Source organism: Cylas formicarius, unplaced genomic scaffold (assembly GCF_029955315.1).
Source record: "Cylas formicarius isolate icCylForm1 unplaced genomic scaffold, icCylForm1.1 PGA_scaffold_6__28_contigs__length_40554024, whole genome shotgun sequence".
NCBI classification, from domain to species: domain Eukaryota; kingdom Metazoa; phylum Arthropoda; class Insecta; order Coleoptera; family Brentidae; genus Cylas; species Cylas formicarius.
Window position 1 is genome coordinate 33,135,308 of NW_026844347.1, and position 26,032 is coordinate 33,161,339.

Genomic DNA, 26,032 nt, shown 5'->3' on the forward strand with positions numbered 1-26,032 from the left:
CTGGTAAAAATACTTTTAGAAATTGCTTCTTGTGTGTCGGGCTTTAGAATGTCGAATCACATAAAGACAAATAATATCTAAAGACAATCAACTCCTGATGCGTTTGACCGGTTGACTATAATGACTATTTTTCGTCGCTCAATTTCTTCAAATTTAACCATGGTGAACATAACCGCGAAAACATGTTTTCAAGTTTTATTGATTTTAGTTGTGGAATTTTAAGTGTTGAATGCTGAAATTAAATAATAAATATGATAAATTAAGTGTCTTGCCGGTTGCCAAACGACAAGGTACTATTTATTATTCGTAAAATGTTTATTCTCCAATTTGTCGCATTCTTTATGCTTATAGGGTTTATTTGCAGATGATTATTATGGAAGATAACCGAACAGTAACTTTCCACTGTGCAGAACTCTCTTCGTCGATATTTCATAAACTTTACGAACAGAAAAGGATGAATAGATTTTGTGATGTAACTTTATATGTCAATAACAAAATATTAAGAGCACATCGCAATGTTTTGGCCTCAAGTTCACCATATTTTGATTCAATTTTAAAGCATCATAAAATTGTCAAGGAACAGTTAACAATAAACTGTTTAGATAGTGAAATATTTAACTCAGTGATAAATTTTATGTACACTGGGGAAATTACTATAAGGCATTCAAATGTAGAAGAACTTCTGAGACTTGCAGACCACTTTATACTTACTAAAGTAATTGAGTATTGTATAGAATTCTTAGGAACCAAATTAAATTTAGATAATTGTTTGTTTACCTATTTTCTTACGCAACGATTCAAGTTGAAACATTTGGGAAGCATTGTAGAGAACTGGATATCCAGTCATGTTGATAACATTTGTGATGGTGAAGAAATTGGTAGATTAAGCTCCAGGGAACTGCAAGATTTTTTTAGAAATAAGGTAAGGTTGGAAAAAGAAAAAAAAATTTAACTTTAAAAGTTTTTATTAAGTGTTAACATGGCAAGAATATATTAAAATATATATTTTTAGAATTTCATACTAACCACCCAAAAAGCATTGAGTGTGCTGTCAAAATGGGTATTAGTAGACCTAGAAAAAAGAGAGAAATATTTTGATAAGCTGATAAGGTGTTTCTACACTAACAATTTAGAACCAGCAGAAGTATACAAACATTTAGACACATGCATACTATACAGCAAAAGTGAATTATGCCTGTTTAGATTTCTAGACTATCTAGCACAAAACAATTGGACTCTTTCAAGCTTCAAAACTAGATATGAAGTTCTACAGGCCAAATATGGACAGGTATGAAGTGATTCCAGAATGGCTATTTTTTTTTTATAAAATATTCAACTTATAGATTGTAATTAATGATTCAAAAACTTTGGAACCAGATTCCAAATCAGAAAAAATAACAGTAACTGAAAAAGTTGAGAGCAACACACCACCAGCTGTTACCAATTCTATTGTGGTTAAAACGAAATTTAAGAGCAGGCAGCAGATGATGTTGAAAAAGTTAATGCTGTTGGGGCTTAGGCCAAGCTTAAGGATGGCCGCCTTAAAAATGCTTACTTGCAAAAAAAAGAGGATTTGGTTGAGTGAAAATGAAAAAGAAGAAAGTGAAGGTGGAGAAGATTCTGATGAAAAAGTTGGTATAAAGTGCCCTATTTGTTTTGCCACCATAAATGACAGTTTGTTATTAGAGCAACATCTAGCTCTAAGTCATGCTAAAGATGTAACATATAAGTGTAGCATATGTTCATTTGTATGTCAGTACCATGGGGATTATTTAAATCATATGAAAAGTCATTTCACTGGACCACCATTTAAGTGTGATTATTGTAAGGATGAGAAACAATTTTTTTTCTTGTTGATAGAATTTTGTCTTGCAGGTGATTTTAATACTGATCAGATATCTAAGTTGATTTCTCACAGAGCTCAACACCTCGATGAGTCAATTTACCATTGCACCTTCTGCTCTTTTAAGGTGAAATTTAGATTTTTGACACTAGGGGATAGTGAAATAACATTATTTTTTTGAACTTTTAAGTGTCGGCAAAAACAAAATTACGTGTCCCACATGAAAGTTCATGCGCCCGAAAAAACATTTAAGTGCGACCAGTGTTCTAAATCATTTAGATTCAAGCAGAATTTGGAGGCTCATTCTCTTACACATTCTGGGGACAAATCGCTCTCCTGCGATTCCTGCGGTTTCCACACAAAGTTTCTCAGTCACATGATCGCCCATAAGAGAATTCACACGGGTAAGGATAACCCTCAATGTAATATTAAAAAAGAAAAAAAAATCTAAACAATATTGGTAAAAAATTTGATTTGATATGCCAGTTTTTTGCTAAAGTTGTTAAGAGTTAATACCCAAAAAAAGCATATCTGCTCTCGATTGCTTCTCTTTCTTTCAAAGAATTTATAAAGTCAAGATGAAACAAAAAGAAAGTGGTTGAAACCTAACTCTTTGTGTTATCCAAACAATTTGAAGGTGATTTGTATCGTTGTTCCTATCCGCACTGCAAATACACGACATCGAAGAAAAGTCAATTGGGATGTCATTCTAAAACACACAATGGATCCGGTAGCAATGGTGGAGGCGCCAGGCCGCACGCTTGTTCGGTGTGTGGTCGTGGCTTCATGGAAAAATCGCACTTGGTGCGACATGAAAGAATTCATTTGGAAGAAAAACCGTTTAAATGTTCGAGCTGCGATTACGCGAGCTCCAGAAGAGATAAATTGAAGGAGCATTTCACCCGTCATCACGGAGAAAATGCGTCCGCTAAGGTGAATTCATGGGTACACTGATGACATTTTATTCAAAGGAGACCCAAATCCACTGCCGGCTTTCATATATTTGTCAATTTCGCAATTTTAAACGCAGATATTTTCTCTGCGAAGTTCAAAAATGACGAATTTTGTCAGTAACATATTATAACCCTTAATTGCTACATCAAAATGTCAAAAATGTTAATAAAATTAATAATAATAAATAATATTAACAAATAAGTAAAACCCAGAAACCTAATTTTCATTAAACAAATTAAATACTTGTGTTTATAAATCAAAGTAAACATTCTTTTTCTGGAATTGAAGGCTGTGTTTAGTTAAGGTAATTTGGGTATTGATAAATAATTTTTCAGAGAACAAAATGTTTTTAATGTTTATTTTTGATAATTTCCAGAGGATAAAAATAATAGAGAACTAAACTAGACTGAAAGATCATAAAAATTCCAAAAAGGTAATAAAAACAGAATAAAACTGACTTTTATTACTCATCTATGTTGTTCAGCTGAATGTATTCTTTAGAAAATATATTATTTTGTATTTTGTTAGTAAAATTTTTCATTTCAAGTGGATGTACTATTAAGCTCTACATTAATTTACTTCATTAGTTAATAATTGGTGTTAGTGCTAAGTTGTGTCTTTCACTGACCCAAAATTTATTTATCATGAAAACTATTCTTAAGTTAATTGCATTTTTCTCATAAAGAAAATTTAGTGATTTTAACTTTTGTTAACATAATTTTTCGGCTTACATATTTAAAAAGAGTTTTTTTTTTAAATAAATTCTTTGTTGACTTGTTTTATAATAGTTTTTTATTTTCTTGGTCATATTTTGCAATACCGACTGTTTTTAAACAAATTTTTCAAAACTTTCATCTGCAATTACTAGACTTGCGATCAGGAAAGGGGCTTTCTGTTTATAGGTGCCACAGTTGCTTCATGAACATATTTTCCACTTAGATTTTTCTTATCCGATATTATATTTAGACTTTTAAGAGTAATCTTTCGTGAATTCCACTTTATATACATTTTTCATAGAGGTTAAATCTATAAGTTTATGAAAACAAACTCGTTGGTCCAATTCAAACGCACAACACAATGGGAAAATATAGGTGGTAATTTTATCTCCCAATTTTCTTCGCATGAACAAGCCAGAGGGTGTGAGTATTTCCTCAATGAAAAATAAGTTAACCTGAAACATTGCAATCTGAATGCAAAAGTTCATTCTTTGAAGATAATGTCATCAGGTTAAACGTTACACACACAGTTAACCGGCGTACTGTTGAATAGGTTCCCTATAAAGCACGACCATTGAGAAACGGATCTTCCAGTGGCTCATCGAGACCGAAAAGTCAGGTAGAAATTGTTGCGTATTTACATTTTTTGGGATTTGCACAACAACATATATCCCTTTTAGACAACGCAAGAGGGCACTTCGTCCGGAGTATCTTCCGCAACTACCACCAACAGCGGCAACGTTAATTTTACTCAGTCGAACAGCACTACAAGTTCCGGAGTCTCGCAGCCTATGGGATCAGAGATTCAAGATTTGATTATGCATCACCAGAATCATTCGCCAGCGGCGGGTGAGTTTCTAAAACTTCAAAAAATCAAAAAATGTTATAAAAATATAAATATAAAAGTTTTTTTATTTGCATTTGTTTAATTTTAACTTCTCGTAAATCATTAAATGTTATTTTGTGTCCATAGATCACCATTTTTACGCTAAGGAGCAAAACTTTTTTCAGCAATTAATTCAACTTACCCTCACCACTTCGGCGATCCATCATCGGATTTTCATCACGCCGCGCACACTCACGCTCACAATATTCATAATCAAATACTTGCGTCATCGGCTGCAGCTGCAGCCGCCGGTCACACGCAAAGGGCTGCCGCAAGCGCCGCTTCGCATCATAACGGGTCGCCATCTTTGAACCATCACATGTTGGCACGATCTAACCACTCTACCGCTACCTCTACAGCCGCGGCAGTGGCTGCCGCGATGATGCTGGATCCTAGATTTCATCACAATGGTTCTGTAAGTATGCCATTTAATTTTGACAGTTGGCAGCTGATCGCTGCCACCCTTAGCTCTTTTTTTAATAAGGTGATAACTAGAGTATTATATTCAATCATCTTAGTTTTGGTTTGTTTTTTTATTAAATTCAAAGCGAAACCGATTTTATGACAAGGTTATCTTATTTAGGTGCATGCGCATCTAGTCGCCTCGTTTTGTTTATTTTTTTAATTTTTTTCCCATTTATTGGGAGTGATGTTTTCAGGTTATATGTGCTTTTTTTAGGTTCCATATCATCCTTCCACTACGCCAGTTTCTATGGCGGCGATGGCGGCTGTACAATCGTCGCAGCAAATTCAAGCCTCTGGGCAACCCGCCGACTATCCGCCAGCTTTGCAAAATTGTATGACATTATTCTAGTCAAACTCGTCCTAGTTAAATTAAAAATTGTAGATATTTTTCGTTATTTAAATTATTTATTATTATATTTGTTATGTCTAATTATTGCAATATAATCTTTTTGTTTTATTTTATTTGAAAATGGATTTTTTTTCTAAATCTACGAGATCATCGTTACGAATTGTACTTTCAATTGTTTATTGCGAAGGTTTGTAAAAAAATGGTTAAAAATTTATATAAAAAGCGACATCTATGATGCCGGCCATGGGCGATTGATCTGAATCTTATCCAAGTTTCATGACTGAAAAGCAAGAACTTTTTTGTTGTGTGAGGTTATAATATCGGTTTGACCAATTTAATAAAAATTTGGAAAAGATAATTTCCTCAACATGAATGAAGAGGAAGACCCCAAGGAATATCGTTGGGAGACTGGTTATGAGAAGACTTGGTAATAATGATTATAAAATAAAACTAGGTATTCAATTTTTCATGATCTGTCTTCAAGGGAGGCAATCAAAGAGGATGATGAGGGCTTCTTGGAAGCATCGGTTGCCGATATTATTCTGAGAGCTAAGAGGAAACGGCAGGCTCAAAAACACGGAGGCACCAAGTTGGGTATGATGAGACATCTATTTTTGCTTTTAGATTGTTCAGAATCTATGTCTAGTCAGGACCTTAAACCAACGCGCATGTTGTGTACTTTGAAAGTAACTCTCTGGTCACAATTGTTTAAAAAATGTTGTAAAGTTATAATTTTAGATTTTAGAAGGTTTTATAGAAGAATTTTTTGATCAGAATCCCATAAGTCAGGTTGGCATTATACTAATGCACAACAAAAGGGCTGAAAAAGTCAGCGATTTGGCTGGTAATTTTAGAAAACATATAAAATATTTACAAAGCATGAGTAACACATCATTGATTGGTGAGCCATCTTTACAGAATGGTTTAGAATTAGCACTATCATCTTTAAAATTATTGCCTTCACATGCAAGTAGAGAAATATTAGTAATACTCGGCAGTTTAACCACTTGCGATCCTGGTGATATTAGAGTTACAATCGAGGTAACTGATTGATAGCTAGCAAGAAAATATTTGGTATCCACTTGCCGTGTTACTTCTAGAGTTTAAAGCAAGAGGGTATTCGATGTTCAATTATTGGTCTGGCAGCTGAAGTTCATATTTGTCAACTTTTGGCGAGCCAAACCAAAGGAACTTACAATGTGATATTAGATGATAGCCACTATAAGGACATTCTATATCAGCAAGTTGATCCACCTCCTGCCGCCGCAAATCTGGAGGCCAGTTTGATTAAAATGGGTTTTCCTCATAGAATGAATGATGAAGGCACTGAAGAACCACTTACTATGTGCATGTGGTACGTGATTTCATTGTATTTTTCAAATTTTACCATCACCTTCATTTAAGTCACATTGATTGCAATGAGGACTCAAGCAAATTAACCACTGGAGGGTATTATTGTCCCCAATGTCTCAGTAAATACTGCGAATTGCCAGTGGAATGTCGAGCATGTGGATTGACATTGGTCTCTGCTCCTCACTTGGCCAGATCTTACCATCATTTGTTTCCAGCCGCTAATTATGAAGAAATACCATTTACAAAACAGGTTGAAATATGTTTTGCTTGTCAGAAGGAGTTTGACAGTAACGAGAAGCAAGTAAGCAAAGATTATTTTTCAAGGAAAATGTTTGTATGGAAGAACTATTTTTAGGTATATCGGTGCCCAAACTGTAGCAAGTTCTTTTGCATAGAGTGTGACATCTTTGTTCACGAAACTTTACACACCTGCCCCGGATGTGCCACCGACTTGTCAACATTTCAAATTAGTCATTCCAATTAGGCCTTTGATTTTATTGATACTATAAATAAATTACATTTTATTTAGAAATTATATAGCTACTAGATCAATTTAATATAGGGGGCAGAAGTGCCAGTAAATAAATTTCGTACGGTCTGTAACATTTATTAAAAATATACGCAGATGTCATTTTGACAGGTGTCAGTTTAGATGACGCATTTCTGTAGTATTTTTTCAGAGTATGCCTAGATCTCGTTACATGTTCATATGAAGGTCATAGTTCAGGAGAAAATGGTGTTGAGTGCAGGTTGGTTATCTAATTGCTATATGTGAAAAACAATTAACAAATGTCAAAGGAACACTGAAGACAACAGTCTATTTCAAAAAATCAAAACTAATACAGATAAAAAAAAACTTTTTTAATAAATTAGGCTAACAAATATTACTATATTATTAATATATAAATAAAAAAAATATGTTAATTTCTTAAATCAAAACAGAATATTGTGTGTTTACTTTTTCTTCAGGGCTTTTATTCTGGAGTCCAAACTGGTAACGGTTTGATTAATTTCATTTAAATTAACTGCAAAACTTTCTTGTACTCCTTGTAAAAGAGTTTTGCTATTCTGGACATTTCCATCAATTTCTGATTGAGTCACTTCAATTTGGGTTATTGTTTTTGCACAATCCGCAGCTATCAACAAGAAGTTTTATGTAACCAACTACAAAATCAAAACACATGATATACCTTTTTTATGCAGTGCTTCCAAAGATTTTAAACGATCAATAGTTTTAGGCAGCAGTGATCTTACACCTTCAGTATTTTTCACCAATTCATATAATTCTTCAACCTAGAAACATCAATAAATAATTTTATGAGAGAAAATAAGGTATTACTTTCCATTTTATTTTTTTCATCATTTTGTTGTACATCTCTTTTCTTATTAGCGATCGCTTCCAATTTTTGAGATAGAGCCGCCAGTCTGCCTTCAATGTGATCCAACTGAGCAGAGTCTAATAGACTAGCTGTTGCACTTAAGTATTGTGCTGCTTCTAGTAGACTACCTAACATTAACATTCAGCAGACAATAAACATATTTTCGGTTAATATAGACACATACCTTTATTTGTTGCATCACTTAACCTTGACAGCTCATTGGAAGAGGCCCCTAAAACAGTTTCAAGTCTATGCAATCTACCTTCAAGTTCTGATATTCTGGCAGTTTGTTGCAAACGAGCACGTTCTGGTCTATAAGTAAACTGGTAGGTGATACTATCCTCATCACACTGCGCTTGAGACTCTGGTTTCTCATTAATGCCCTGCTTAAACTGTTCAAGTTGGGATAAAAGTTTCCTGAAAAAATATTATTAAATTTTAAAATAATTTTAAAATGACTGATGTATACTGAATTTGTGTTCCCTGTGGATCAGAAATTTTCAACACAATATCTTCACCCAAAGATTCTTCCAGTTTAAGATCAGCCAATAATTTCAGAGATTCTTCCACTTGCTCTGATGACAAAGAAATAGGAGCATGAGTGTTTTCTTTTTTTCCTTTTTCTAAAGCATTGACTTCCTCAAACAACTCTTTCATTTCACACTTCAATCTTTGATATTTTTGAATTGGAGTTTCTTTTTCACCTGCAGTGTGCAATTTGCCTTTATAAGTATTTACAGTGACCCCTCTAGTTACCTCCTGCTGCAAGTTCCCAGTCGCCCGATCTGGCATCATATCCAGTCCGAATACGTTTACTAACTCTTTCCGAAAAATCCACATTTTTGGAACTTAAAAATTTACCCTTAAACTTATTATAAGCGTCCTCGGACGAAATGTGTATTCGTTCAATTGGTTCATTTTCGGGCTCGTAAAAATCGGTAACTTGTTCTGATTCTGGTAAATCGTTAGTTTCGTAGACATCCGGTTCGTCATGGGCCTGTAATATGCTCAGACATTTATCTATATAAAAGGATAGAAGATGCACTCACGATTCCGGGTAAATCTGCGTATTTTGGATCGGCCATTTCGATTTTAACTGGGTTCGTTTTCTTGAAAACTAGACTACTTTCGCAAATTTTCTTGCTAAAAGAAAAAATATTGACAAACGACAAATAAACAGTTACGTGATTCTGTGGTTAACGTTAAATGATAAAAAAATTAACTCAGACCAGAAACGTGTACGTGTCAAACAAGAAACGGAGAATTCTGACGTCACTGTAGTACACAATGTTGATAATTCGGAATTTGTTATTTAAATGGAAAAGTAAAATAAAGTTTTCTTCAAAAATTAAGCTGGCCCAAAAATGTTCCGATTCAAAATTAGTTCCTTAAAATTAAATTTAATTAACTATATTCGCAAATTTTCGGATTCAACCCATCCAGTCCTTTTTTGAATTTCTTTTTTGGTTGTTTATTGCTGCTCAGTGAAGTTTTCAAAGATCAAACGAAATAATTTATTTAAGGAAAATAATTATGTAGTGCCAAACGTGCCAAATTTGACATTAAGGAAAAAAGTAATCATCTTAAAAAAATACTTATGGAGCGATTTGTGCTCACTGACGTAGCTCAGCTCAAGGAAGCTGACTTGAACAGCTTCTGCCCAACAAAATTCTTTCACATTGCGATCGCGATCGATCCAGAACACACAAATTTGGTAAACAAGTTTGCAGATCTCAAGAGACATTCTGAAGACGTCACTTCGTTAATATTCATTACCTCTGACGATATTCTCAGATTCAGAGATATCGCATCAGATGTAGCATTCCCGAATCATTTGCAGCCGGTGTTGCTAACGGTAGCTGAATCCGCAAAAAGGTTCTCAAGCGAAGAACCGATGCCCGTAGCTCTGGAAGCTCAGTTGCTGAAATTGAAGATTATCAAGTTGATGTTTGATCGCCATGTCGAGGAAACAAACCGATACCAAAAAAAAAGGTAGCCCAGTCGCTTTTCAAAATTAACGTTACCGCTATAACTTCACGAACGGTTGTAGGGATCTCGAGGATACTTTAAATATGCTATCGAAAGAATGTACGAAAATCACGCAACCGAAAGAGGCTAATTCAAAAAATAAGTGGAAGCCAGGAGAGAATAAATCGTTAGGCAAATCGGATATCGATCTAACCGCCCTTCCACCAGAAACTGGTAGCTTATTCGCCGTGGACAGTATATTTGACCACGTGTCTTTCTTCATTTTAACCGGATTTGAACGTGTGGAAATTATTGACGAATTGATAGTGAATTTGGACGTTCCGATAGTGAAAGTGATGCAAGTCTGCAACGAGCCAAATGCCGATTTCGAACTTAACTGGCAAAGGCACTTGGTTTGTCCTGCCCATCGGCACCTTGAAAATACCATCTTCATGAAATTCGTACCCCAGAGTGGTGATCTTTTAGAAGTGCTACAAGACTTTTTATTTGTCTCCCGCAGTGTCGTTGACATCAAACTGACCCACCTTAACTATATAAGACATTTAAAATTGCACAAAGTAAGAAAAAAGTATAATACAATCCCTATTGGATGTTTGGTCGTTTACGATCAGTTTATGGAAAACATCCCTTTGGAATGCTCGTCGGAGTTCGTAATCTTGGATGCCTTAATTAGAGAGTTAAAATTCCGTTCCGGTCATCGTGTTCCGTCGGTCTGTAAAGAAATTGAGACCACGAAATCGGTACCGAATTTTTTGACCCACGAAAGTAATTTATTGAAGGTCGCAGTTAAGTGTTACGGACAAGCCGGGAACCAATTGTTCCATTCGACAATGACCATTCTTAAGCTGTTTCCTTTATTTAGCGCATGTATAAAGCAGCCGTACGTTAGCTGCGATATGACGCATACGCACGATGTCGGGCCTTGCACGCCGTTTAAAATACAAGAGAAAGAGGTTCTCGATCATTTTACCCATTTATTTCTATTTAATATATTGAAGCGAGATAAACCGCCGATACCCGTCAACCATAACCTGACGTTCTCAGAATATTTAGACACTTACACCCCGATGGGGTCCGATCGAAGTGAAAGAACGGAACCCAGTTCCAACTCGTATCAAACTCCCATTTTAAATTTTCTGTGGACGGAGAAAATAGGCGAAGAAGTCATGATTCAGGAATTATTCAAAGCTACATCCGAATTTAATTACGTCCTCCGGAAATATTTCCCAGAGACAGACAATTTCCTGTTTATTTTTACTGATAGATTGGATGATTTTGGAACGAACATCGAATTTTTTGACATAGCAGTCCGCACACCGGTATGTCTCAGAGACTTTTGTAGATACACCACAGTCATCGATGCTAAATGGTTGCAAGACAACGCCCTTAAGTCATTGCAAGGCCAGAAGTCGTCAACGGTAAGAGAGACTTGTCCCGGTGTCGATAGGGTGAAGACGATGAAACTCTTTGAAGAGTATTCGTATTTATTGGACGTCGACCTAAACGATTCGAATGAGGATCGTGGCTCATCTCGCACAGATTTGGCACCCATTTATGAAGACCTTCTGCAATATCATTCGGGTAAAGATTTAAAGCTGCAATGCGGATCGTTGAAACTCAACAAACTCCTGGGCTATGACTTGGGTTCGCGTTTGATTAGACTCGTTGGTACTAAGACAACTTTCATGAGCCACGACGGAGTCAAAATCACAGTAGACAACTCGAGGTTGGACCACACAGAAGAAAAATGTACGATCAAAGTGTTATGTGATGAATGTACGCTCACGTTACATTCAAGAAAAAGCTTAGTCGGACAGATGGTAACAAACGTGGTTCTGAAAGACGGTTCGAAGTTATCTTTCGCGTTTGGTGCTGACGATCGTGATCTCAATGAGCACTCGAGCGAATTACGTGGGTCGACGCCGAATGAAACTGAAGATGGTAGCACCGCTACCGAACCCGATCTAACGCAATACTACGTTTATTCCGTCGACGAAGAGTATTTCAATCGGATGATAGGAACTTCATCCGCTGTCGAAGAAATCTCGGTGTGCGAAAGCGAAGGGGAATTTTTACGAGAATTAGAGTCGACGATGGATGAAGGCGGAACGGTCTATAAAGTTACAAAAGACTCGAAATTCTTAGAAAGAAAATTATCGGTAGTGAAAATCCCGCTTTTGAATATTCTGGGGGCGGCGCCGCCGCAGACGGAACCGTACAAAAAATTTAGTCGACGTTTAGGCGGATCGGACGTAACGGAGGAAACTACGGCATTAAGTTTCCGGATTTGCTTGCCGAATGGGCTATTTATTCAGGCGCCAGCGGTCGATGGGCACGTAACTATTGTCAAACAAGAATACACGTCAAAAAAACCGCTCGACTCGAACGTCGATTGCGAAGAATTTCGACTATTCACCAACCAAGGATTCGTATTAATCAAGAATGTCGACGGCACGATCAGAATTTTGAAATGCAACGGTGACGTCGTCGACTTGGATCATTCGGAATCTGACTCTAGACGTCGCAAAACTGACGAAGATATTAGGAAGGAATCAGCGAAGATGTTCGGCAAACACCAAGGTGACAATTGTATCAGTCGAAGAGGTCTTTTGAAGACTAAACGCAACACCATAGCGGACGAGAGAATGTTAGATCTTTTGAAAGCTTTCGATGTCCCCTACCCAAAGAAACGAGTCACGACATTCGACGGCAGAAAGATTAAAATCAAAGGCGATAAGATGTCGTTGAAGCAAACCCATCACCTCATCGTCCAGCAGGATTTTGTCTCTGAAAATATTTACCTCGAAAGGAGCGACGGACTCAAAAGCCTTTTCCGCAGCGACGGTTCCAAAGAAGTGGTTTTCTCGGACGGAACGTCCATAGTCAGTTACATCGACGTCGTTGACGGTTTTGAAGATGATTTCGTTTTCGTAATGATGAGTTTTCAGTACGATCACGCAAATTACGCCACTGTTCGATACGACTTCGATAAAACCTATCGAATTGACTTAAAAGATGTTGTGTTGAAAGGAAATGGCAACGATGCAGGGTATACCTTGGAAACTGCGGAAAACATATGCGTGTCGGTTTTGGCGAACGAGATTTTGTTTCGAAAAACCTGTTCTAAATGTGACGGGGTTTGCAAATGCGCTTTTAACATGAAACCGTTCCAAGACAGATATTGGACTCCAAACGGATCGTTCATGGTAGTGGAAGATTCATACGGTAAACGTTTCCGCTCGGATTTCGTAGGGAATTGTTCGAAAGATCCTGAGTATATTGAAACCGAGTCGAATCGTTTTGGATGCAACCACTGCGCAAACAAAACGTATCACAAGCTTTTTGTCGTGAACAGGAATTTATCTGGCGAATTATTTTGGGATCATGACAGCCTCGCGAGTGACTCGTCACTAAGCAAGAGATATGAGGTAACCCGATATCAGCTGCCGTTCAATCCAAAAATAGAAGTGTTGGAATGGCGGAGGAATGTGTTCGAGAACTATCGACGCAGGTTTTTTAATCGGAAAAGGCTAGAACGGAATAACAAGAGTAATATCCCGTGTTATACCACATCCAGAATGTTCTACAAAATGATTTCAAAGGACTCAATAAAAACACTACTTAAGGACATGCAACGTAGCTATTCGATGACAAATTTCGCTCAGGGCGACGATATCGTTATGGAAAATATTGCCGACTTGGTCCGCCAGCTAGAAGAATGCGACAGACGAGAGTCTGGAAATATCGTGGAACTTGGAAAAGACACCAAGACTGCCAAGGACTCGTCCGGGTGTCCATGCTCGAAGAAGAAGATGACCATTTCTGAAAAAATAAATAAGTGGAGGGAAGAACGTTCGAGGTATAGAAGAATATTAGCCAATTTAGCTCCGCCCAAGTATTTTGACTCGGAATTCTGTCAAGTCCGTGAATAAAAATAAGATTCTCTGCGACTTTTTGTCGTGTATTTAAGAAAATTTGAATACGAATGGTGTCAGTGACCCCAACGGCCATCGCGAAATGACACTGACATTTGTACCGACGCTTTTTTTCATTTTTTGTTTCGCGGTCCCGGAAAAGTCTTTCTTTAAATAAAAGCATATTCTTTCATAATATGTCGCCAAAGGGTAACTAAAAATTGAAATGTGTGTGTACTGGAAAGCTCTGCTCGGCTACGGATTCGTATTCTGGACGTTACTCTGCATCACCGATTTTGTGGGAATTACTCAAGTACACAACTATAGAGAGAGTAAGTTATTCTTTTTGTGTCTTTAAGAGTAGTCCATTTAAGAACTCTTCAGGTGTTGATTGGTTCCGGGAACCACCAGACGCTGGCAAAAAATTTCAAGACAATTTGGAACCTGATTCGCCGGATTACTCTTTCATCAAAATCGGTTGGTCGTTCCTTCTGTGGAACTTGGTGGTCTTCATTTGCTCTGTGGTTGTTTGCTATATTGGACGTTACGCGGCTTATCTGATATGGAAGCGATATCAGAAAAGAATGTGAGCCTCCAAGGTAGTTTTTGACAACAACGGTCAAATTTATGTTTTCAGCAGTACCAAGGTTGTACCTCAGTTGCCTAAATCAAATGACCGCATTCAAAGAAGTTTGACCACCTTCAGCAAGATACCGGTAACGGATCTATTAATTTGTCAAAGTTTAAGAAACAAATATTTTTTATTATCTTTTTGTTAAATATTTTCGGCGTTATTTACTACCATAATTTTTTACGTATCAAAAAAATTATACTGTTAGAAGTTCACGTCCTGCAAACAAAACAAATAACAGCAGGAGAAATGAAACTCCCCTTTTTTAAAATCACTGTCGTTAATGCGGTCGATAACAGAATCGACCAATGGCACAACAAAAAATATGGTTACTGAAACTTAAAATGATAGAACTAATTTTTTTAGAGGAAGATAAATGCTGAGAAGAGCTGTCCCAATCTACTAACACGCAGAACTGGAAGTAGCCTATCGACTCACATGGATGAGACCAAAACTCTTTACACCAATAATTCATTTAATAATAATGACAGGTAACACCGATTTTAAAATCGTAATTAAAATAGATTTTTTCTACTTTTGGTACAAAGCTACTTAATTGCCGAACTAAAAACAAGAAAGTACTTGCTTAAGCCACTCTTGGGCAGCATTTGGTGCAGACGAAAGGAAATAATTTTTTTCCACTAATGAACAAATAGACAGAAACTATCGAACCTGATACTTACTAACTTTTCAAAGAAACTTAAACAGGCTACTGTAATATATCTTACAAAACTTCTGGATTCCTCCTGCGTCGGTTTTTGCATGAACTTGCTCACGTTTCGCCAATCACCAACACCTTACCTCTGCTCTTCTGTTTAATAATTTCCACATTAAAGATATTAAGCGTTCCATCAAAAAATACATTTCACCACAACGTTCCAATAGCAATCAGGCCGAAAGCAATTCTACACTTGCTACTGTGGTCCTTCCTTACATACAAAACATCACTGACCACATATCGAAAGTTTTAAAGAAATATAACGTCAAAACCAGATTTACCACTTGTACAAAAGTCTCCCAATATCGTCGGTCCTTCAAAGAAAAAATTCCATTCGAGATGCCAGGAGTTTAATATGTGGCTAAGAATACTTTGGAGAGACCGGAGGAAAAATATCAACTAGGCTCAAAGAACACCAAAGAGCCTTACGACTAAGACAAATAAACTCATCAGCTGTTGCCGAACACACTCATGAAACCGGACTTAAAATTTTATTCGAAAAACCTAAAATTCTTGCATGTAATCAATTCTTCTACCAACGAAAAATCCGAGAGTCTATAGAAATCTATAAACAATAAGAGTTAGATGCTAGCTAGTTTCAGTCAAGCTCTGAAGAAGCCAACAGGATGATTGGGGAAACGTCAGCAAGTTCGGCTCAGCAAAAACCGAAGCAGCAAGAATCCAGAAGTTTTGTAGAAACTGATACTTACTAGTTGCTTCTGAACAATCAAATAGAAAGCACCCTCAGCGAAGTAAAATGAAAAAAAGAAATCCCATTTTTTTTAAAGGTAGTTTGTAAAATTCGTTCTGTGGTTTGGGCTATCATGTGTCTTAAAATTTTAAGAGCTTGAAAATGTAATGTCGAATTTCTCGACAAAAATACCAACCCTTTGTAGCATCCAGATCGAAAATCCAAGCAAACGTTATAGAGATGAACTTGTAAAATACCAAATCGCCTCGATGAAAGACCACGCTGCTTTATCGATGAAACTGGAAGCGGTCACTATAGAGAAAAAGGAGTTGTCGAAACAACTGGCGTTAGCGCAAAAGGAGAATCGCGCGGCCAAGCAGCAATTGGAAGAGCTCGTCGAAGAAAAATCGGCGTTGGTTAAAAAGTTGGAGACCGCCACTAGGGAGTTCAAAAATAACACGAAATCAAAAAAAGCGGCTTTGGGAAAGTTGGAAGAGGCGACTGAAAACGCGGAGAAACTGAGGTACCATTATGAGGACGTATACTAGTCCCAGAATTATAAGAGGGTAACGTATTAGAGAGATTTTTAATCTCTGAAAACTCAAGTAAATATTTTTGTTTTTGAGCACGTACATTTATGTCTTTTATAATTTGGAGATACCTAATGAAATAAGGTTAATATTTGATTGCTCCTTTGTAATTCTGGGGTTACTATCGTTCAAGGTTCAATTGGAGGCGTTTTTTTTGTATGTAGATTGCAATTGGAACAGGTAAGCAGAGATAAGGAGATTTTGGAAAAGAAATTAGGTTTGCTGGAAAACGAATACACAAAGCTGCACGAGCGGTTTATCGATTCACAGAGGACTGTTGTCTCTACGGTTGACGAAAATGTACCAGAACGAGACAGAGATCGTGACAAGGATAGCCAATTCATTCAGGTATCAAGTACTAGGTTCATTGAAACTTTAAATAGTTCGAAATACCCACGCGTTTATTTTGAATATCAAGTAAGTCCGTATGAAACTTAAAAATGGTCCTATGGGTAAAAGTCATTAAATAATATTTAGTTAACAAAACTAGGTAGAATAATTTATACATCAACCATTGCAGAATTTTGTCTATTTGACATTACCAAAAACCAATCAAAGCCTACTTTAATTTTAGAAAACATTAGCCGAGAACAAAAACCCAACAAGAACTAAAAAGTAAAATTGCATATTTAGTAGTGTACTTATTTTTGAAATAAAAATATCTGGCAATAAATTAATATTTTCCAAGAATTGTAACACGTTTTATCGGAACGGTAAGAAGTATTTCGCTGTCTAATCAGAAATTAAATTTAAAATACACAAAAAAATATGATGATATCTAACTTTTATCACCCTGTATCTCGGTAAGTATTGACTTTAGGATGTTGGTTTATTTTTTGCAAATCGAAATATTTTCCTACTTATAATCTTCTGGTATTCTATGGCCCATTCGTTTTGAAACACACAGCATTTCCTTTAGAATTTGTTTTATCCATTCCCTTTTTCTCCTAAATCGGTCGCCAATTTAAAATTATTGTTTACCAACGGTTTTACTCCATTCAGTGTATGTCATATAATAAAAATAAAATCATCATTCAGAAGATAAGTTTGCTGGCTTCTTCCTGGGCTTATCCCTTCGAGTAAAAATTAATTTAATTAAACCTTAGTCACCTTGATCTAATTAACAATAATTTTATTAACTCGGCTACGAAAATAACTCCCGAAAGTCATTAATTCAATTTTACAAAAACAATAAATTAAGTCAGATCCAAGAATTTAATTTCTATGAGCTGACATATGTATACATAAGTATAGTGAACATAATTAAGCATATTAAGAGCAAGGCACTAGGCGTGGTCGATATAAACATTTTAACATTGAATCTTGTTTACCATTTTTCTTGCTATACGTATCACATACCATAAACTACTGTATTCAAAACTTTACGTGTCTATCTAATTGGAAGAAAGCTAAAATAATACTGTTACCTAAAAATAGTCCGGAAAATCTTAATGATTTGTGACCAGTAAGCATTTTGGCAACCAAAGTTCATAAAAAATGAAACAAAAGTTGTATTAGAGCTCTATCAAAAGTATCGGACGATATAAGCTATCGATCAAAAAAATGTATTAATTTTGGTCTTGTTGGATTACTCTAAAGCTTTTGATAGCTTCAATCGTAATCTGATGGACTCAATATTTCACTACGCAGGTTTGTCACAGAGTGTTCGAGATCTCTGTAAAGAATTTCTTACCAACAGGAAATAGTCAGTGTTTTATTAAATTAAAATAGTTCAACTTTTCTGAATACTGATACAAGGGTTCATTTTAGGCAGTTTATTTTGTTGGATTTATTTCTCTAGAGTTTTTATCTCCTGTAATCATCACTTTTACCCCGCAGACTCAGAACCTATTATCGCTGTCGTTATTACGACTTGCAAAATCTATTTGAATTTTTTGAAAAGCTCCGCCTCCAAATAAATCCAAGTAAATCCGCTGTCATGGTTTTGGGAACAAAATGCGCAAAATTCATCGAAAAATATAAATATAGCTTACAAATTATACAAATAATCAATCAATTAATATGTTTAATAACTATAAAAATGTTGGTTTAATTATTGACGATGAACTGCCACATTACCTACTAACCACATTAATAAATAGTTTAAGGTTAATTTATCAAAACAAGTCAGTTCTTGCAAGATAAATGAAATCTATGTTGTGTGAATCTCTGATATTGTCGCAGTTTAATTTCTGTGACTTTATTTATGGTCCATACAAACAACAACGAATACAAAAGTTACAGAATTATTGTCTTAGGCGAATTTATGGAATTCGAAAAAATCACGGATTTAGCTATATTTTAAAACTTAATATTGGCTCAGTATGTTCACCAGAAGACAGCTGCACTCTGCTTGCGTTTTTCATACTATAGTTTATTTAAAAATCCCAGAATATTTCCATAAGGAAATTCCCTACAGATCACATGTTCACAAGTCTAATGTGGGATTTGCGACACCACCGCGTGATTTTTCGCAAATGTTTAAACGTTCTTTTTCCTACTTCTTAACAATCTACCAGTAAATATTGTAACCAATAGTGGTAAAAATCAATTTAAAAAATATCTATTTTGTGCAAAACCGTCATATAGTTAACAATTAATATTGAAAAGAAATGTTAGTTCTTTTATTAGTAATAAGTTTGTGTAATTGGGTATATGTCAGTTATCTTTCTAAGGGTGTTATTACCAATATTTAATGTATATTAGGACTTCATTTTGAAGTATCGCTACTATTTTTGTGCTCTGCTGATTTTTTTAGTTTACTTTGTAAATTGGTGATTCAGTAATAAAAACCTTATTTATTATTATTTATTTATTATAAAAAACGTATTATAAAAAATATAATACATTAAAAAACTTGAGTTTATCATTCGTTTTTTTTAGAATCCGTTTCAAGCTTTAGCGTCTGTCTCTCAAACGGAATTGGATATGAAGAACATTCAGCAGAAAATAAAACAATTGGAGAAGAATCTTGAAAACTTCAATATGAGCAGTAACGAGTTGATGAGCAGGAATAATTTTACACAAGGAGAGGTAAAAATAACTTGGATAAATTAAATAAGAACTAAAAGTTCACATTTTCACGAAATTATATATTTTCACATGACAATTGTTTCGACAGCACCGTGTCTTCATCAGATGTAATATTTACAAACTACCTGCTACTATATATACCGAAAAACGACAATAAAACCTTAATTAATGTTGTTGTGAGAATTTAAGTTTAATAATGGGGAGGTATTTAAATCTAACTGATCGTTAAGCAATACATTTTAATGTCTCATTTTGTTAATCTCCATGATTTCCAATAAATTTAATTTTCTATTTTTTGTGGCTGTATGTAAAATATCAAAATTGTCGTCAAAATTGTGTTTTTCTCCGTTTAAGAGTGTAACATAATTAGAATTTAGACTATTGTTTTTAAACGCTCTTTTATGTTCGTTAATGCGTTTCTTGAAGAATTTACCTATTTGTCCAATATAAATTTTAGGACAAGATTCGCATTTCAAACTGTAGACACCTGATTTTTGAGATTTTGGACATTTCGTTTTATTGTTTTTTAAAAATTTTCCTATTGCGTTATTAGTTCTGAAAGCTATTTTTAAATCACATTTTGACAAATGTTTTGAAACTTTTAATGATATTAAGTTTTTTGTTGTAATTTTCTGTTGAGAGTGGCGTATTAAGAAGTCTGTATATAAAAGAGTGAAATGCAGTCATTTTGTATGTATAAGGGTTATTTGAGCTGTGATGTATGACTGTGTCCGTGTGTAAAGGTTTATGCTAAATGGAAAAATTCAATTTGTTTTGCGTTTTCGTAATAGTTAAGTCTAAAACAATAATATTAGAAGCCATGGAGATTAACAAAATGAGACATTCAAATTAACGATCAGTTAAATTTAAAGACCTCTCCATTATTAAACTTAAATTGTCACAACAACATTAATTAAGGTTTTATTGTCATTTTTCGGTATATATAGTAGCAGGTAGTTTGTAAATATTACATTTGATTAAAACACGGTATTGTCGAAGCAATTGTCATGTGAAAATATATAATTACGTGAAAATCTGAATTTTTAGTTCTTATTTATTTTGTTAAATGGATTTTCATCAAATAAAAGCCACCCTGGATATTTAAAAAATATCAACGGTAAAATAAAAAACTAACCAAAGCGGGCGCGAAAACAATTTCGGTTCGAATGCACATTTTGTGTAATTGACTTGAAATATAATTTGTTTAATTTAATTGGTCATCTTAGTCGGAATTAAGCTTAACAACATTGGAGTCCCAGATCAGGCTCGACGAAGATGACACTTTCAGCTATGCGGAGAGTGGCTATTCCGGAAACAGCCCCAGACAGAAATATTGGTCGGAGAGGGTGGCGGAATTAGTAGGCAGAAATAAGAATAAATTTGTCAAAGTAAGTGACGAGGAGAAAGCCTTTCTTTTCGGTTTAAAAAAATGATATCATCATAAAAGCGCACAGAAAAATCCTTGAACAGAAAATAAACACATATTCTGGTTTATAGTTCGCCCCGTATTATTTTATTTTTGAATTCGTTCATTGAAAATTAAATCGTCGACTTCGTGATAATTTGAGTTTGAATGCAATTTTCCGCAGATTCAAGAACTGGCCATCCAAATGCGCGAGAAGGCCAAGCTCTTGGGTCATATAGGCGTCGTCGAAGATTACGCGACCGATGGACATTCTTCCGGGGAAGACCGCGAGCCGAGAAGAATCGTCAGCAGCTCGCTGGCTTTCAAAAATTTCCTTCGAAGGTCCGTTCACAATCCGATCATTTACTAAGCCGTTAGGAATACAAACAAAAATGAAATTCTGTAGTTTTATTGCATACCCGTTTTAGTCCCATCCTTGCGCCGTTTCACCATTTTAACATCAATCTCTCAATTTTCATTAACTTTCTTACCTTTCCTTACCTTACGCAAGAAACATATGCTTTTGTAGGTGTTTTTGGTTAAAAAACCCCAAACAACTTATTTTCCCCATATGAAGGAAGATTGTTAATTATACGCATGGATTATTAGTTGGCTGTGGTTATTTTATCTGATTACGGATTTGCCCATTTTTATTTAGTTAACAGTTTTTTGTTTTTTTTTTTATTTCGGTTGCTGTGTTCGATGAGTTAGTTTGTATTGTTTAGTTATTAAAATTTCAATTTCCTTGAAGTTCTTGAGTATTATTGAGCGTAACAAGTAACTGTAAATTGTATCTATAAACAATTTCCAGTGAAATGATCTGACAAAATTGACACAGCAGAAGTGCATCTAGCAGAATTAGATCTCTGACAACTTTATATTTAGTAACTACCAATGTTATGTTATTTACTTCCCTAGTTATTTAGTGATTAGTAGGTACAGTGTGATAGTGGTTTCACTTTGTAAAATATTCAACATTCTTTTAAAGAAAATGCTATCATTCACTTCTCTGACGTCCTTAGATAAGTCATTTTCACCTGCAATTGGTCTGTGGAATTAAAAACTGCAAAGATGCATACTTCTTTCTCTCTTATTAAACGACTCTTAAAATCAGTTTATTCCACATTTCACAAGTACAGTATCTTTAACTAAACTTATTCTATTTACATTTAATTTATTTTATTGTTTTTTAGAGAAATGTCAAATATTAAGAATAGGCACAGAAATTTGGCTAATGTGGAGGACATACTATTTCTTGTCAGCTTTGGTTATGCTACCATCAAATTTCAATTTTTAAATTCGCTGTTCGCTGCAAGTTTCTGCTGTAAAATTGGGTTTCCTATATAAGATATTAAGAGTTTATGTTCAACCATGATTTTTCTTGGATCTCGCAGATTATCAGTGAGGTAATAAATATAAGTTTTTAATAACGTCGTTCTAGGCTAATTTAACCTTGAAGACGGAATTATTTTATTAAAAAATAAGAAAAATTTAGAAAAAAAACTATTGTACCTGATTAAGACAGAGTTCTTTAAAATGTTTTGGCTGTTGGAGGCCGGATGGGTCCCAGGATGGTCTGCGGTACAAGAGGCGAGAAGCCGTTCTTTTTTGGTATTAATCAAGAATCGTAAGCCTAATAGAATTGCCCAATCCCATAAGACATACCTTCGCCAAAATTATCGATCGCACGTGGTCGTTTGTGACGTAAACGAAGCCCTTTAACGGTTTTTGTGTGTTCTGTCAATGCATTTGGAGGCGCATTAAACCGTTGTATTTTGTGTTCTTTGAACAATTAAAATAATTTAAACTAGTGAGTAGTGCGCTTATGTTTGTGTTAATTGTATTTCTGTAAAAAAAATTTGGAAAAAACAGTGTTTGTAAGCTTTAACAAATACTTTAAAACTGTATGTGCTTGAGTGGCGACAACTGAAAACAGTATTTTTAACCTTAAAGACTTGAAAGTTTTGTGTTCGTGCTGCTTATTAGCGGTGTTATGAGTTAGGAGGTAAACTCAAAGATTACACATAATAATATAGGCAAAGGTACATTACATATACATTAAATTCACCACAAAATTTAAATTTACCTTTAAAAATGATTCTAAAAAAAACTGCTGTTTCCACCCTATCATTATTTAACCAGAAGCCACCAACAGAAGCAGGATTATCTAGATCAAAAAGACTTCATTATATCAAATATTTTGGTAAGTTTTGCATAAAGTTCATGTTCTCTACATTGGATTTAAGTATTTGATGTGTAGTTTGAGTATTTTATAAGTTTTACTGTAAAACTCAAGCCGCCACATTTTTTTATTTCCTTATAATAATTTATACTTTAATAATATTGTTTTTTGATGAAATAAATATTAAATTAAAAATCTACGTGTAGTAATTATTTGTATATCAGATTCCGTGTTTAGAGCATAAAATAAGATGAATTCATGAAAACAAGAAGGAGAAATTTTTTTTTTTTTGCAGACCAGTGTTATTATTTACCTACCTATAAATAGTTGTTATGTATGCCTAATACATTTTTTGTTTTTAATATGTTCTTTAGTATATCCGAAAATAGGGAATTCTAGTTTATAAGTATTTGTTGATTTTTGTAGAATGTAGTAGAATACTAAATAAAGTTTTACAAGTAAATCGTTTTGTTCGCTAGTTTTATGTATTTATGGGTAACAATATTTAATTAATATATGTATTTCAAGATGATATATGTAAGCCAAACTTGGTTGGAATAGTATTATTTTTACCCTACCTGAGACCCTACCCTCCGCTACTTCCCAATAATTATTAAATAAGTACTAAAACGATTTAATGTTGGCATTAAATGAAAATAACGAGTGGTTATCCAAACAAAATGCTATATTAGCTACTCAAAATACTGAAAGTCCATCAAAACTCGGGTCAGTTTCAGATTATTTCCATGCATTTGCATAGTAAACGTAAAGATTTGGCGGATTAGGCAATCCTATTAGGTTTACGATTCTTGGTGTGTATCTACTAGGCCTCCTTGAAGATGTGATTTGTTTTTGTTCTCTGACGTAAACAGGACATTTATTAATAAAATTCACGTTGACTCAAGACTGACAAAATAACACAAAGAACGGTTGACTTTTCTAACTTGAATTTGAAATTGCCAGTTTCTCAGATTTTCGAGAAATTTAGTTTCGTAAGGAATCGAGTAAGGAAAGTGAAAGATTCAGCAACCACCAAAAAAAGAGATTCGCTATTTTTATTCGCAACTGGCAATACATTTAAGGCAATTTACATTCATGTACACTATATACAAATTATCGACAACGATTAACACCACGTGCCCTGTTCCAGGCCGTTATCCATGGTCCTATAGTTCGTCCATTTCGCCTGTTCCTTAATATGAACGTCCCCGTTATCCAAAACTTTACCAGGGCCGTACAACGGTATTTCTCCTCTATGATTCCGTTTCCTTGATTCGTTTTTACCGTTGTAGGCGTCATTATTCGACGAATCCACGGACTGAAGGCTGTGCGTCTTGTGCAACGAAAGCCTTAAAGGCTTTTTGGGCGGTACCGGTTTCGGCTTACCGTCGTAGTAGTTGTGATAGATCGCCGACCGTTTGTTATTTTCCGCCACTTCGGAATTGCAGTCGGCACTCTTGTACCCGTTCTTCGTCGAGTTACAATCGCTGTCAAAGTCCAAAGACTTGACGCTGCACGAGTTTTGGATTTTCTTGTACGCTTTTCCTCCCGACTTGCCGTGATTTTCACCCGCGTCCAACTCTTCGACGCTTCTCGAGTCGTACCTCGGTCCGATGTGGACTTCCGATCGAAAGTCGACCACCGAAGTCGATTTTCTAGCGTTGTAATGTTTCAAAATGTCGACGTTGTATTTCTCGGACGCCGTTATACACTTTTGCCTATGCTTTTCGTACAAGTTTCCGTCTTTGCCGTTCCTGGTCAAGTCTTGGACGATTTTGGCAGCCTTCTTGTAACTCTTGTCCGCGATACTGTGAGCGGGGTACTCTTTTTCCGAACTCGTCCTCGAAAAGTCAGCGGAGTACCTGTGCTCCGGGTTTCTGCGCCTGTATCTCGAACCGTCGGGTACTCCATTGGAATTCGTCTCGGAATTGTAGTCCTTTTCGCGGTGATGGTGGTGGTGTTTCCTGTACGTCACATTGTCTAAAGGTTCGTACGATTTCATGTTGTGTCTGGGCGATCTGTGCTTGTGAGATCTGTAGCAGTTGTAGTCCGGTTGCGGGCTGGGAGCCGGTATGTGGGTGTTGGAGACGTTCGACAGACTACTCTTCGATCTCGTTCCCGAGTTGTCTTTGCTTTCGATGTTGGGCACGTTGGAGACGAGGGCGGTGACCTGAGGACCTTTCTGGAAGACTTGGATTTCGGCGGAGGCGTTAGAAGGCACCGGCGAATGTTGAGGTCCGATGTTGATGCTAGTAACATTTTGGGTTGTTTTGGAGATGACCGGGCTCGAAGTGGACGTCGTCTCGGAGTCAGATTTCCTGCTGAGCAATTCCGAAACCTGTAACGACGATGAAGGCGATTATTTATCGCTCGCCCTAAAGTGAAGGTTAAAGAAAAGTGTAGGGATCGTCCACTTTAGACTTAACTTCCGCTTCTGCAACTGTGGGCACAAAATTGATGCTTGTGTAGATGCTAATAAGCACAAAATGATATGAAAGAAAAAATGCCAGTCCGTAATTCTCACTATTTCGAAAATAACAGGTGATTTATGATGCATAACATGATGACTAGCATCTTTTATTAGCTTATTAATTTATTTAATTGCATCAAAGTTGACGGTGTATCTGACGATTAAATTCAGTGTTTATATTAAATTTCACCAAAATAAAAACACTTTATTAAAGTTTGGTTCATCTGACCGATTCCTGATTGCCACACCCTAAATTATAATTGAGGTACCAAAACAAACAGAAAAAGAAACAATTTTTCAAATAGTTTTTTTCTAAAATAACCTACCTTTTTAATATTTCGTTATAAAAAATTAAATTAAATTATTTTTTTTATGCACAAACAAAATTTTCCTACTTTCACAGTATCGAATTTTTATAGGTACATTTTTACAGTTACAAAGTAAGCTAGAAGAAAACTAAAGCT

General features: G+C 35.4%; 5 protein-coding genes across 12 annotated transcripts in view; 3 read left to right on the forward strand and 2 right to left on the reverse strand.

Annotated features, from left to right (window-relative positions):
• The first annotated feature begins 174 nt into the window (after positions 1-174).
• On the forward strand, positions 175-5,240 carry LOC132703133 (uncharacterized). Of its 3 annotated transcripts, XM_060672220.1 has the most exons (11): positions 215-290; positions 352-922; positions 1,013-1,288; positions 1,344-1,824; positions 1,876-1,970; positions 2,034-2,247; positions 2,481-2,776; positions 4,067-4,132; positions 4,194-4,362; positions 4,525-4,814; positions 5,079-5,240. In XM_060672220.1, the coding sequence occupies exons 2-11, from the start codon at positions 365-367 to the stop codon at positions 5,211-5,213; spliced, it is 2,580 nt and encodes an 859-aa protein (XP_060528203.1). In that variant the 5' UTR covers positions 215-290; positions 352-364; the 3' UTR covers positions 5,214-5,240. The 3 variants fall into 3 exon arrangements, with proteins under 3 accessions (XP_060528202.1, XP_060528201.1, XP_060528203.1); XM_060672219.1 differs by having other exon boundaries at positions 175-290; positions 365-922; positions 1,344-1,970; XM_060672218.1 differs by having other exon boundaries at positions 214-290; positions 1,344-1,970.
• A 263-nt stretch (positions 5,241-5,503) lies between these two features.
• LOC132703042 (general transcription factor IIH subunit 2) lies at positions 5,504-7,194 on the forward strand. The gene is made up of 6 exons (XM_060672073.1): positions 5,504-5,640; positions 5,698-5,899; positions 5,952-6,254; positions 6,314-6,567; positions 6,618-6,867; positions 6,922-7,194. Exons 1-6 carry the CDS (start codon positions 5,582-5,584, stop codon positions 7,048-7,050), a joined length of 1,197 nt encoding a protein of 398 aa, XP_060528056.1. The 5' UTR covers positions 5,504-5,581; the 3' UTR covers positions 7,051-7,194.
• Positions 7,195-7,410: 216 nt separating this feature from the next.
• LOC132703043 (dynactin subunit 2) lies at positions 7,411-9,130 on the reverse strand. 2 transcript variants are annotated; one of them, XM_060672076.1, is made up of 7 exons: positions 8,995-9,130; positions 8,702-8,942; positions 8,415-8,640; positions 8,130-8,362; positions 7,909-8,073; positions 7,757-7,858; positions 7,411-7,702 (listed from the first exon to the last, which is right to left on the reverse strand). In XM_060672076.1, exons 1-7 carry the CDS (start codon positions 9,028-9,030, stop codon positions 7,521-7,523), a joined length of 1,185 nt encoding a protein of 394 aa, XP_060528059.1. In that variant the 5' UTR covers positions 9,031-9,130; the 3' UTR covers positions 7,411-7,520. The 2 variants fall into 2 exon arrangements, with proteins under 2 accessions (XP_060528059.1, XP_060528058.1); XM_060672075.1 differs by having other exon boundaries at positions 8,415-8,649.
• Positions 9,131-13,941: 4,811 nt separating this feature from the next.
• LOC132703978 (uncharacterized) lies at positions 13,942-21,298 on the forward strand. 3 transcript variants are annotated; one of them, XM_060673554.1, is made up of 9 exons: positions 13,942-14,180; positions 14,233-14,434; positions 14,486-14,564; positions 14,846-14,970; positions 16,094-16,411; positions 16,643-16,826; positions 19,362-19,511; positions 20,738-20,899; positions 21,101-21,298. In XM_060673554.1, the coding sequence occupies exons 1-9, from the start codon at positions 14,075-14,077 to the stop codon at positions 21,284-21,286; spliced, it is 1,512 nt and encodes a 503-aa protein (XP_060529537.1). In that variant the 5' UTR covers positions 13,942-14,074; the 3' UTR covers positions 21,287-21,298. The 3 variants fall into 3 exon arrangements, with proteins under 3 accessions (XP_060529537.1, XP_060529540.1, XP_060529538.1); XM_060673557.1 differs by having other exon boundaries at positions 16,127-16,411; XM_060673555.1 differs by having other exon boundaries at positions 14,489-14,564.
• A 2,853-nt stretch (positions 21,299-24,151) lies between these two features.
• The window catches only part of LOC132703078 (transcription initiation factor TFIID subunit 1), a 112,932-nt gene continuing 111,051 nt past the window's right edge, over positions 24,152-26,032 (reverse strand). For all 3 annotated transcript variants that reach the window (XM_060672136.1, XM_060672135.1, XM_060672137.1), the window contains one exon: positions 24,152-25,436. In XM_060672136.1, coding sequence (XP_060528119.1) covers positions 24,225-25,436 — 1,212 coding nt within the window. In that variant the 3' untranslated portion in view covers positions 24,152-24,224. The remainder of the gene's footprint in view (positions 25,437-26,032) is intronic.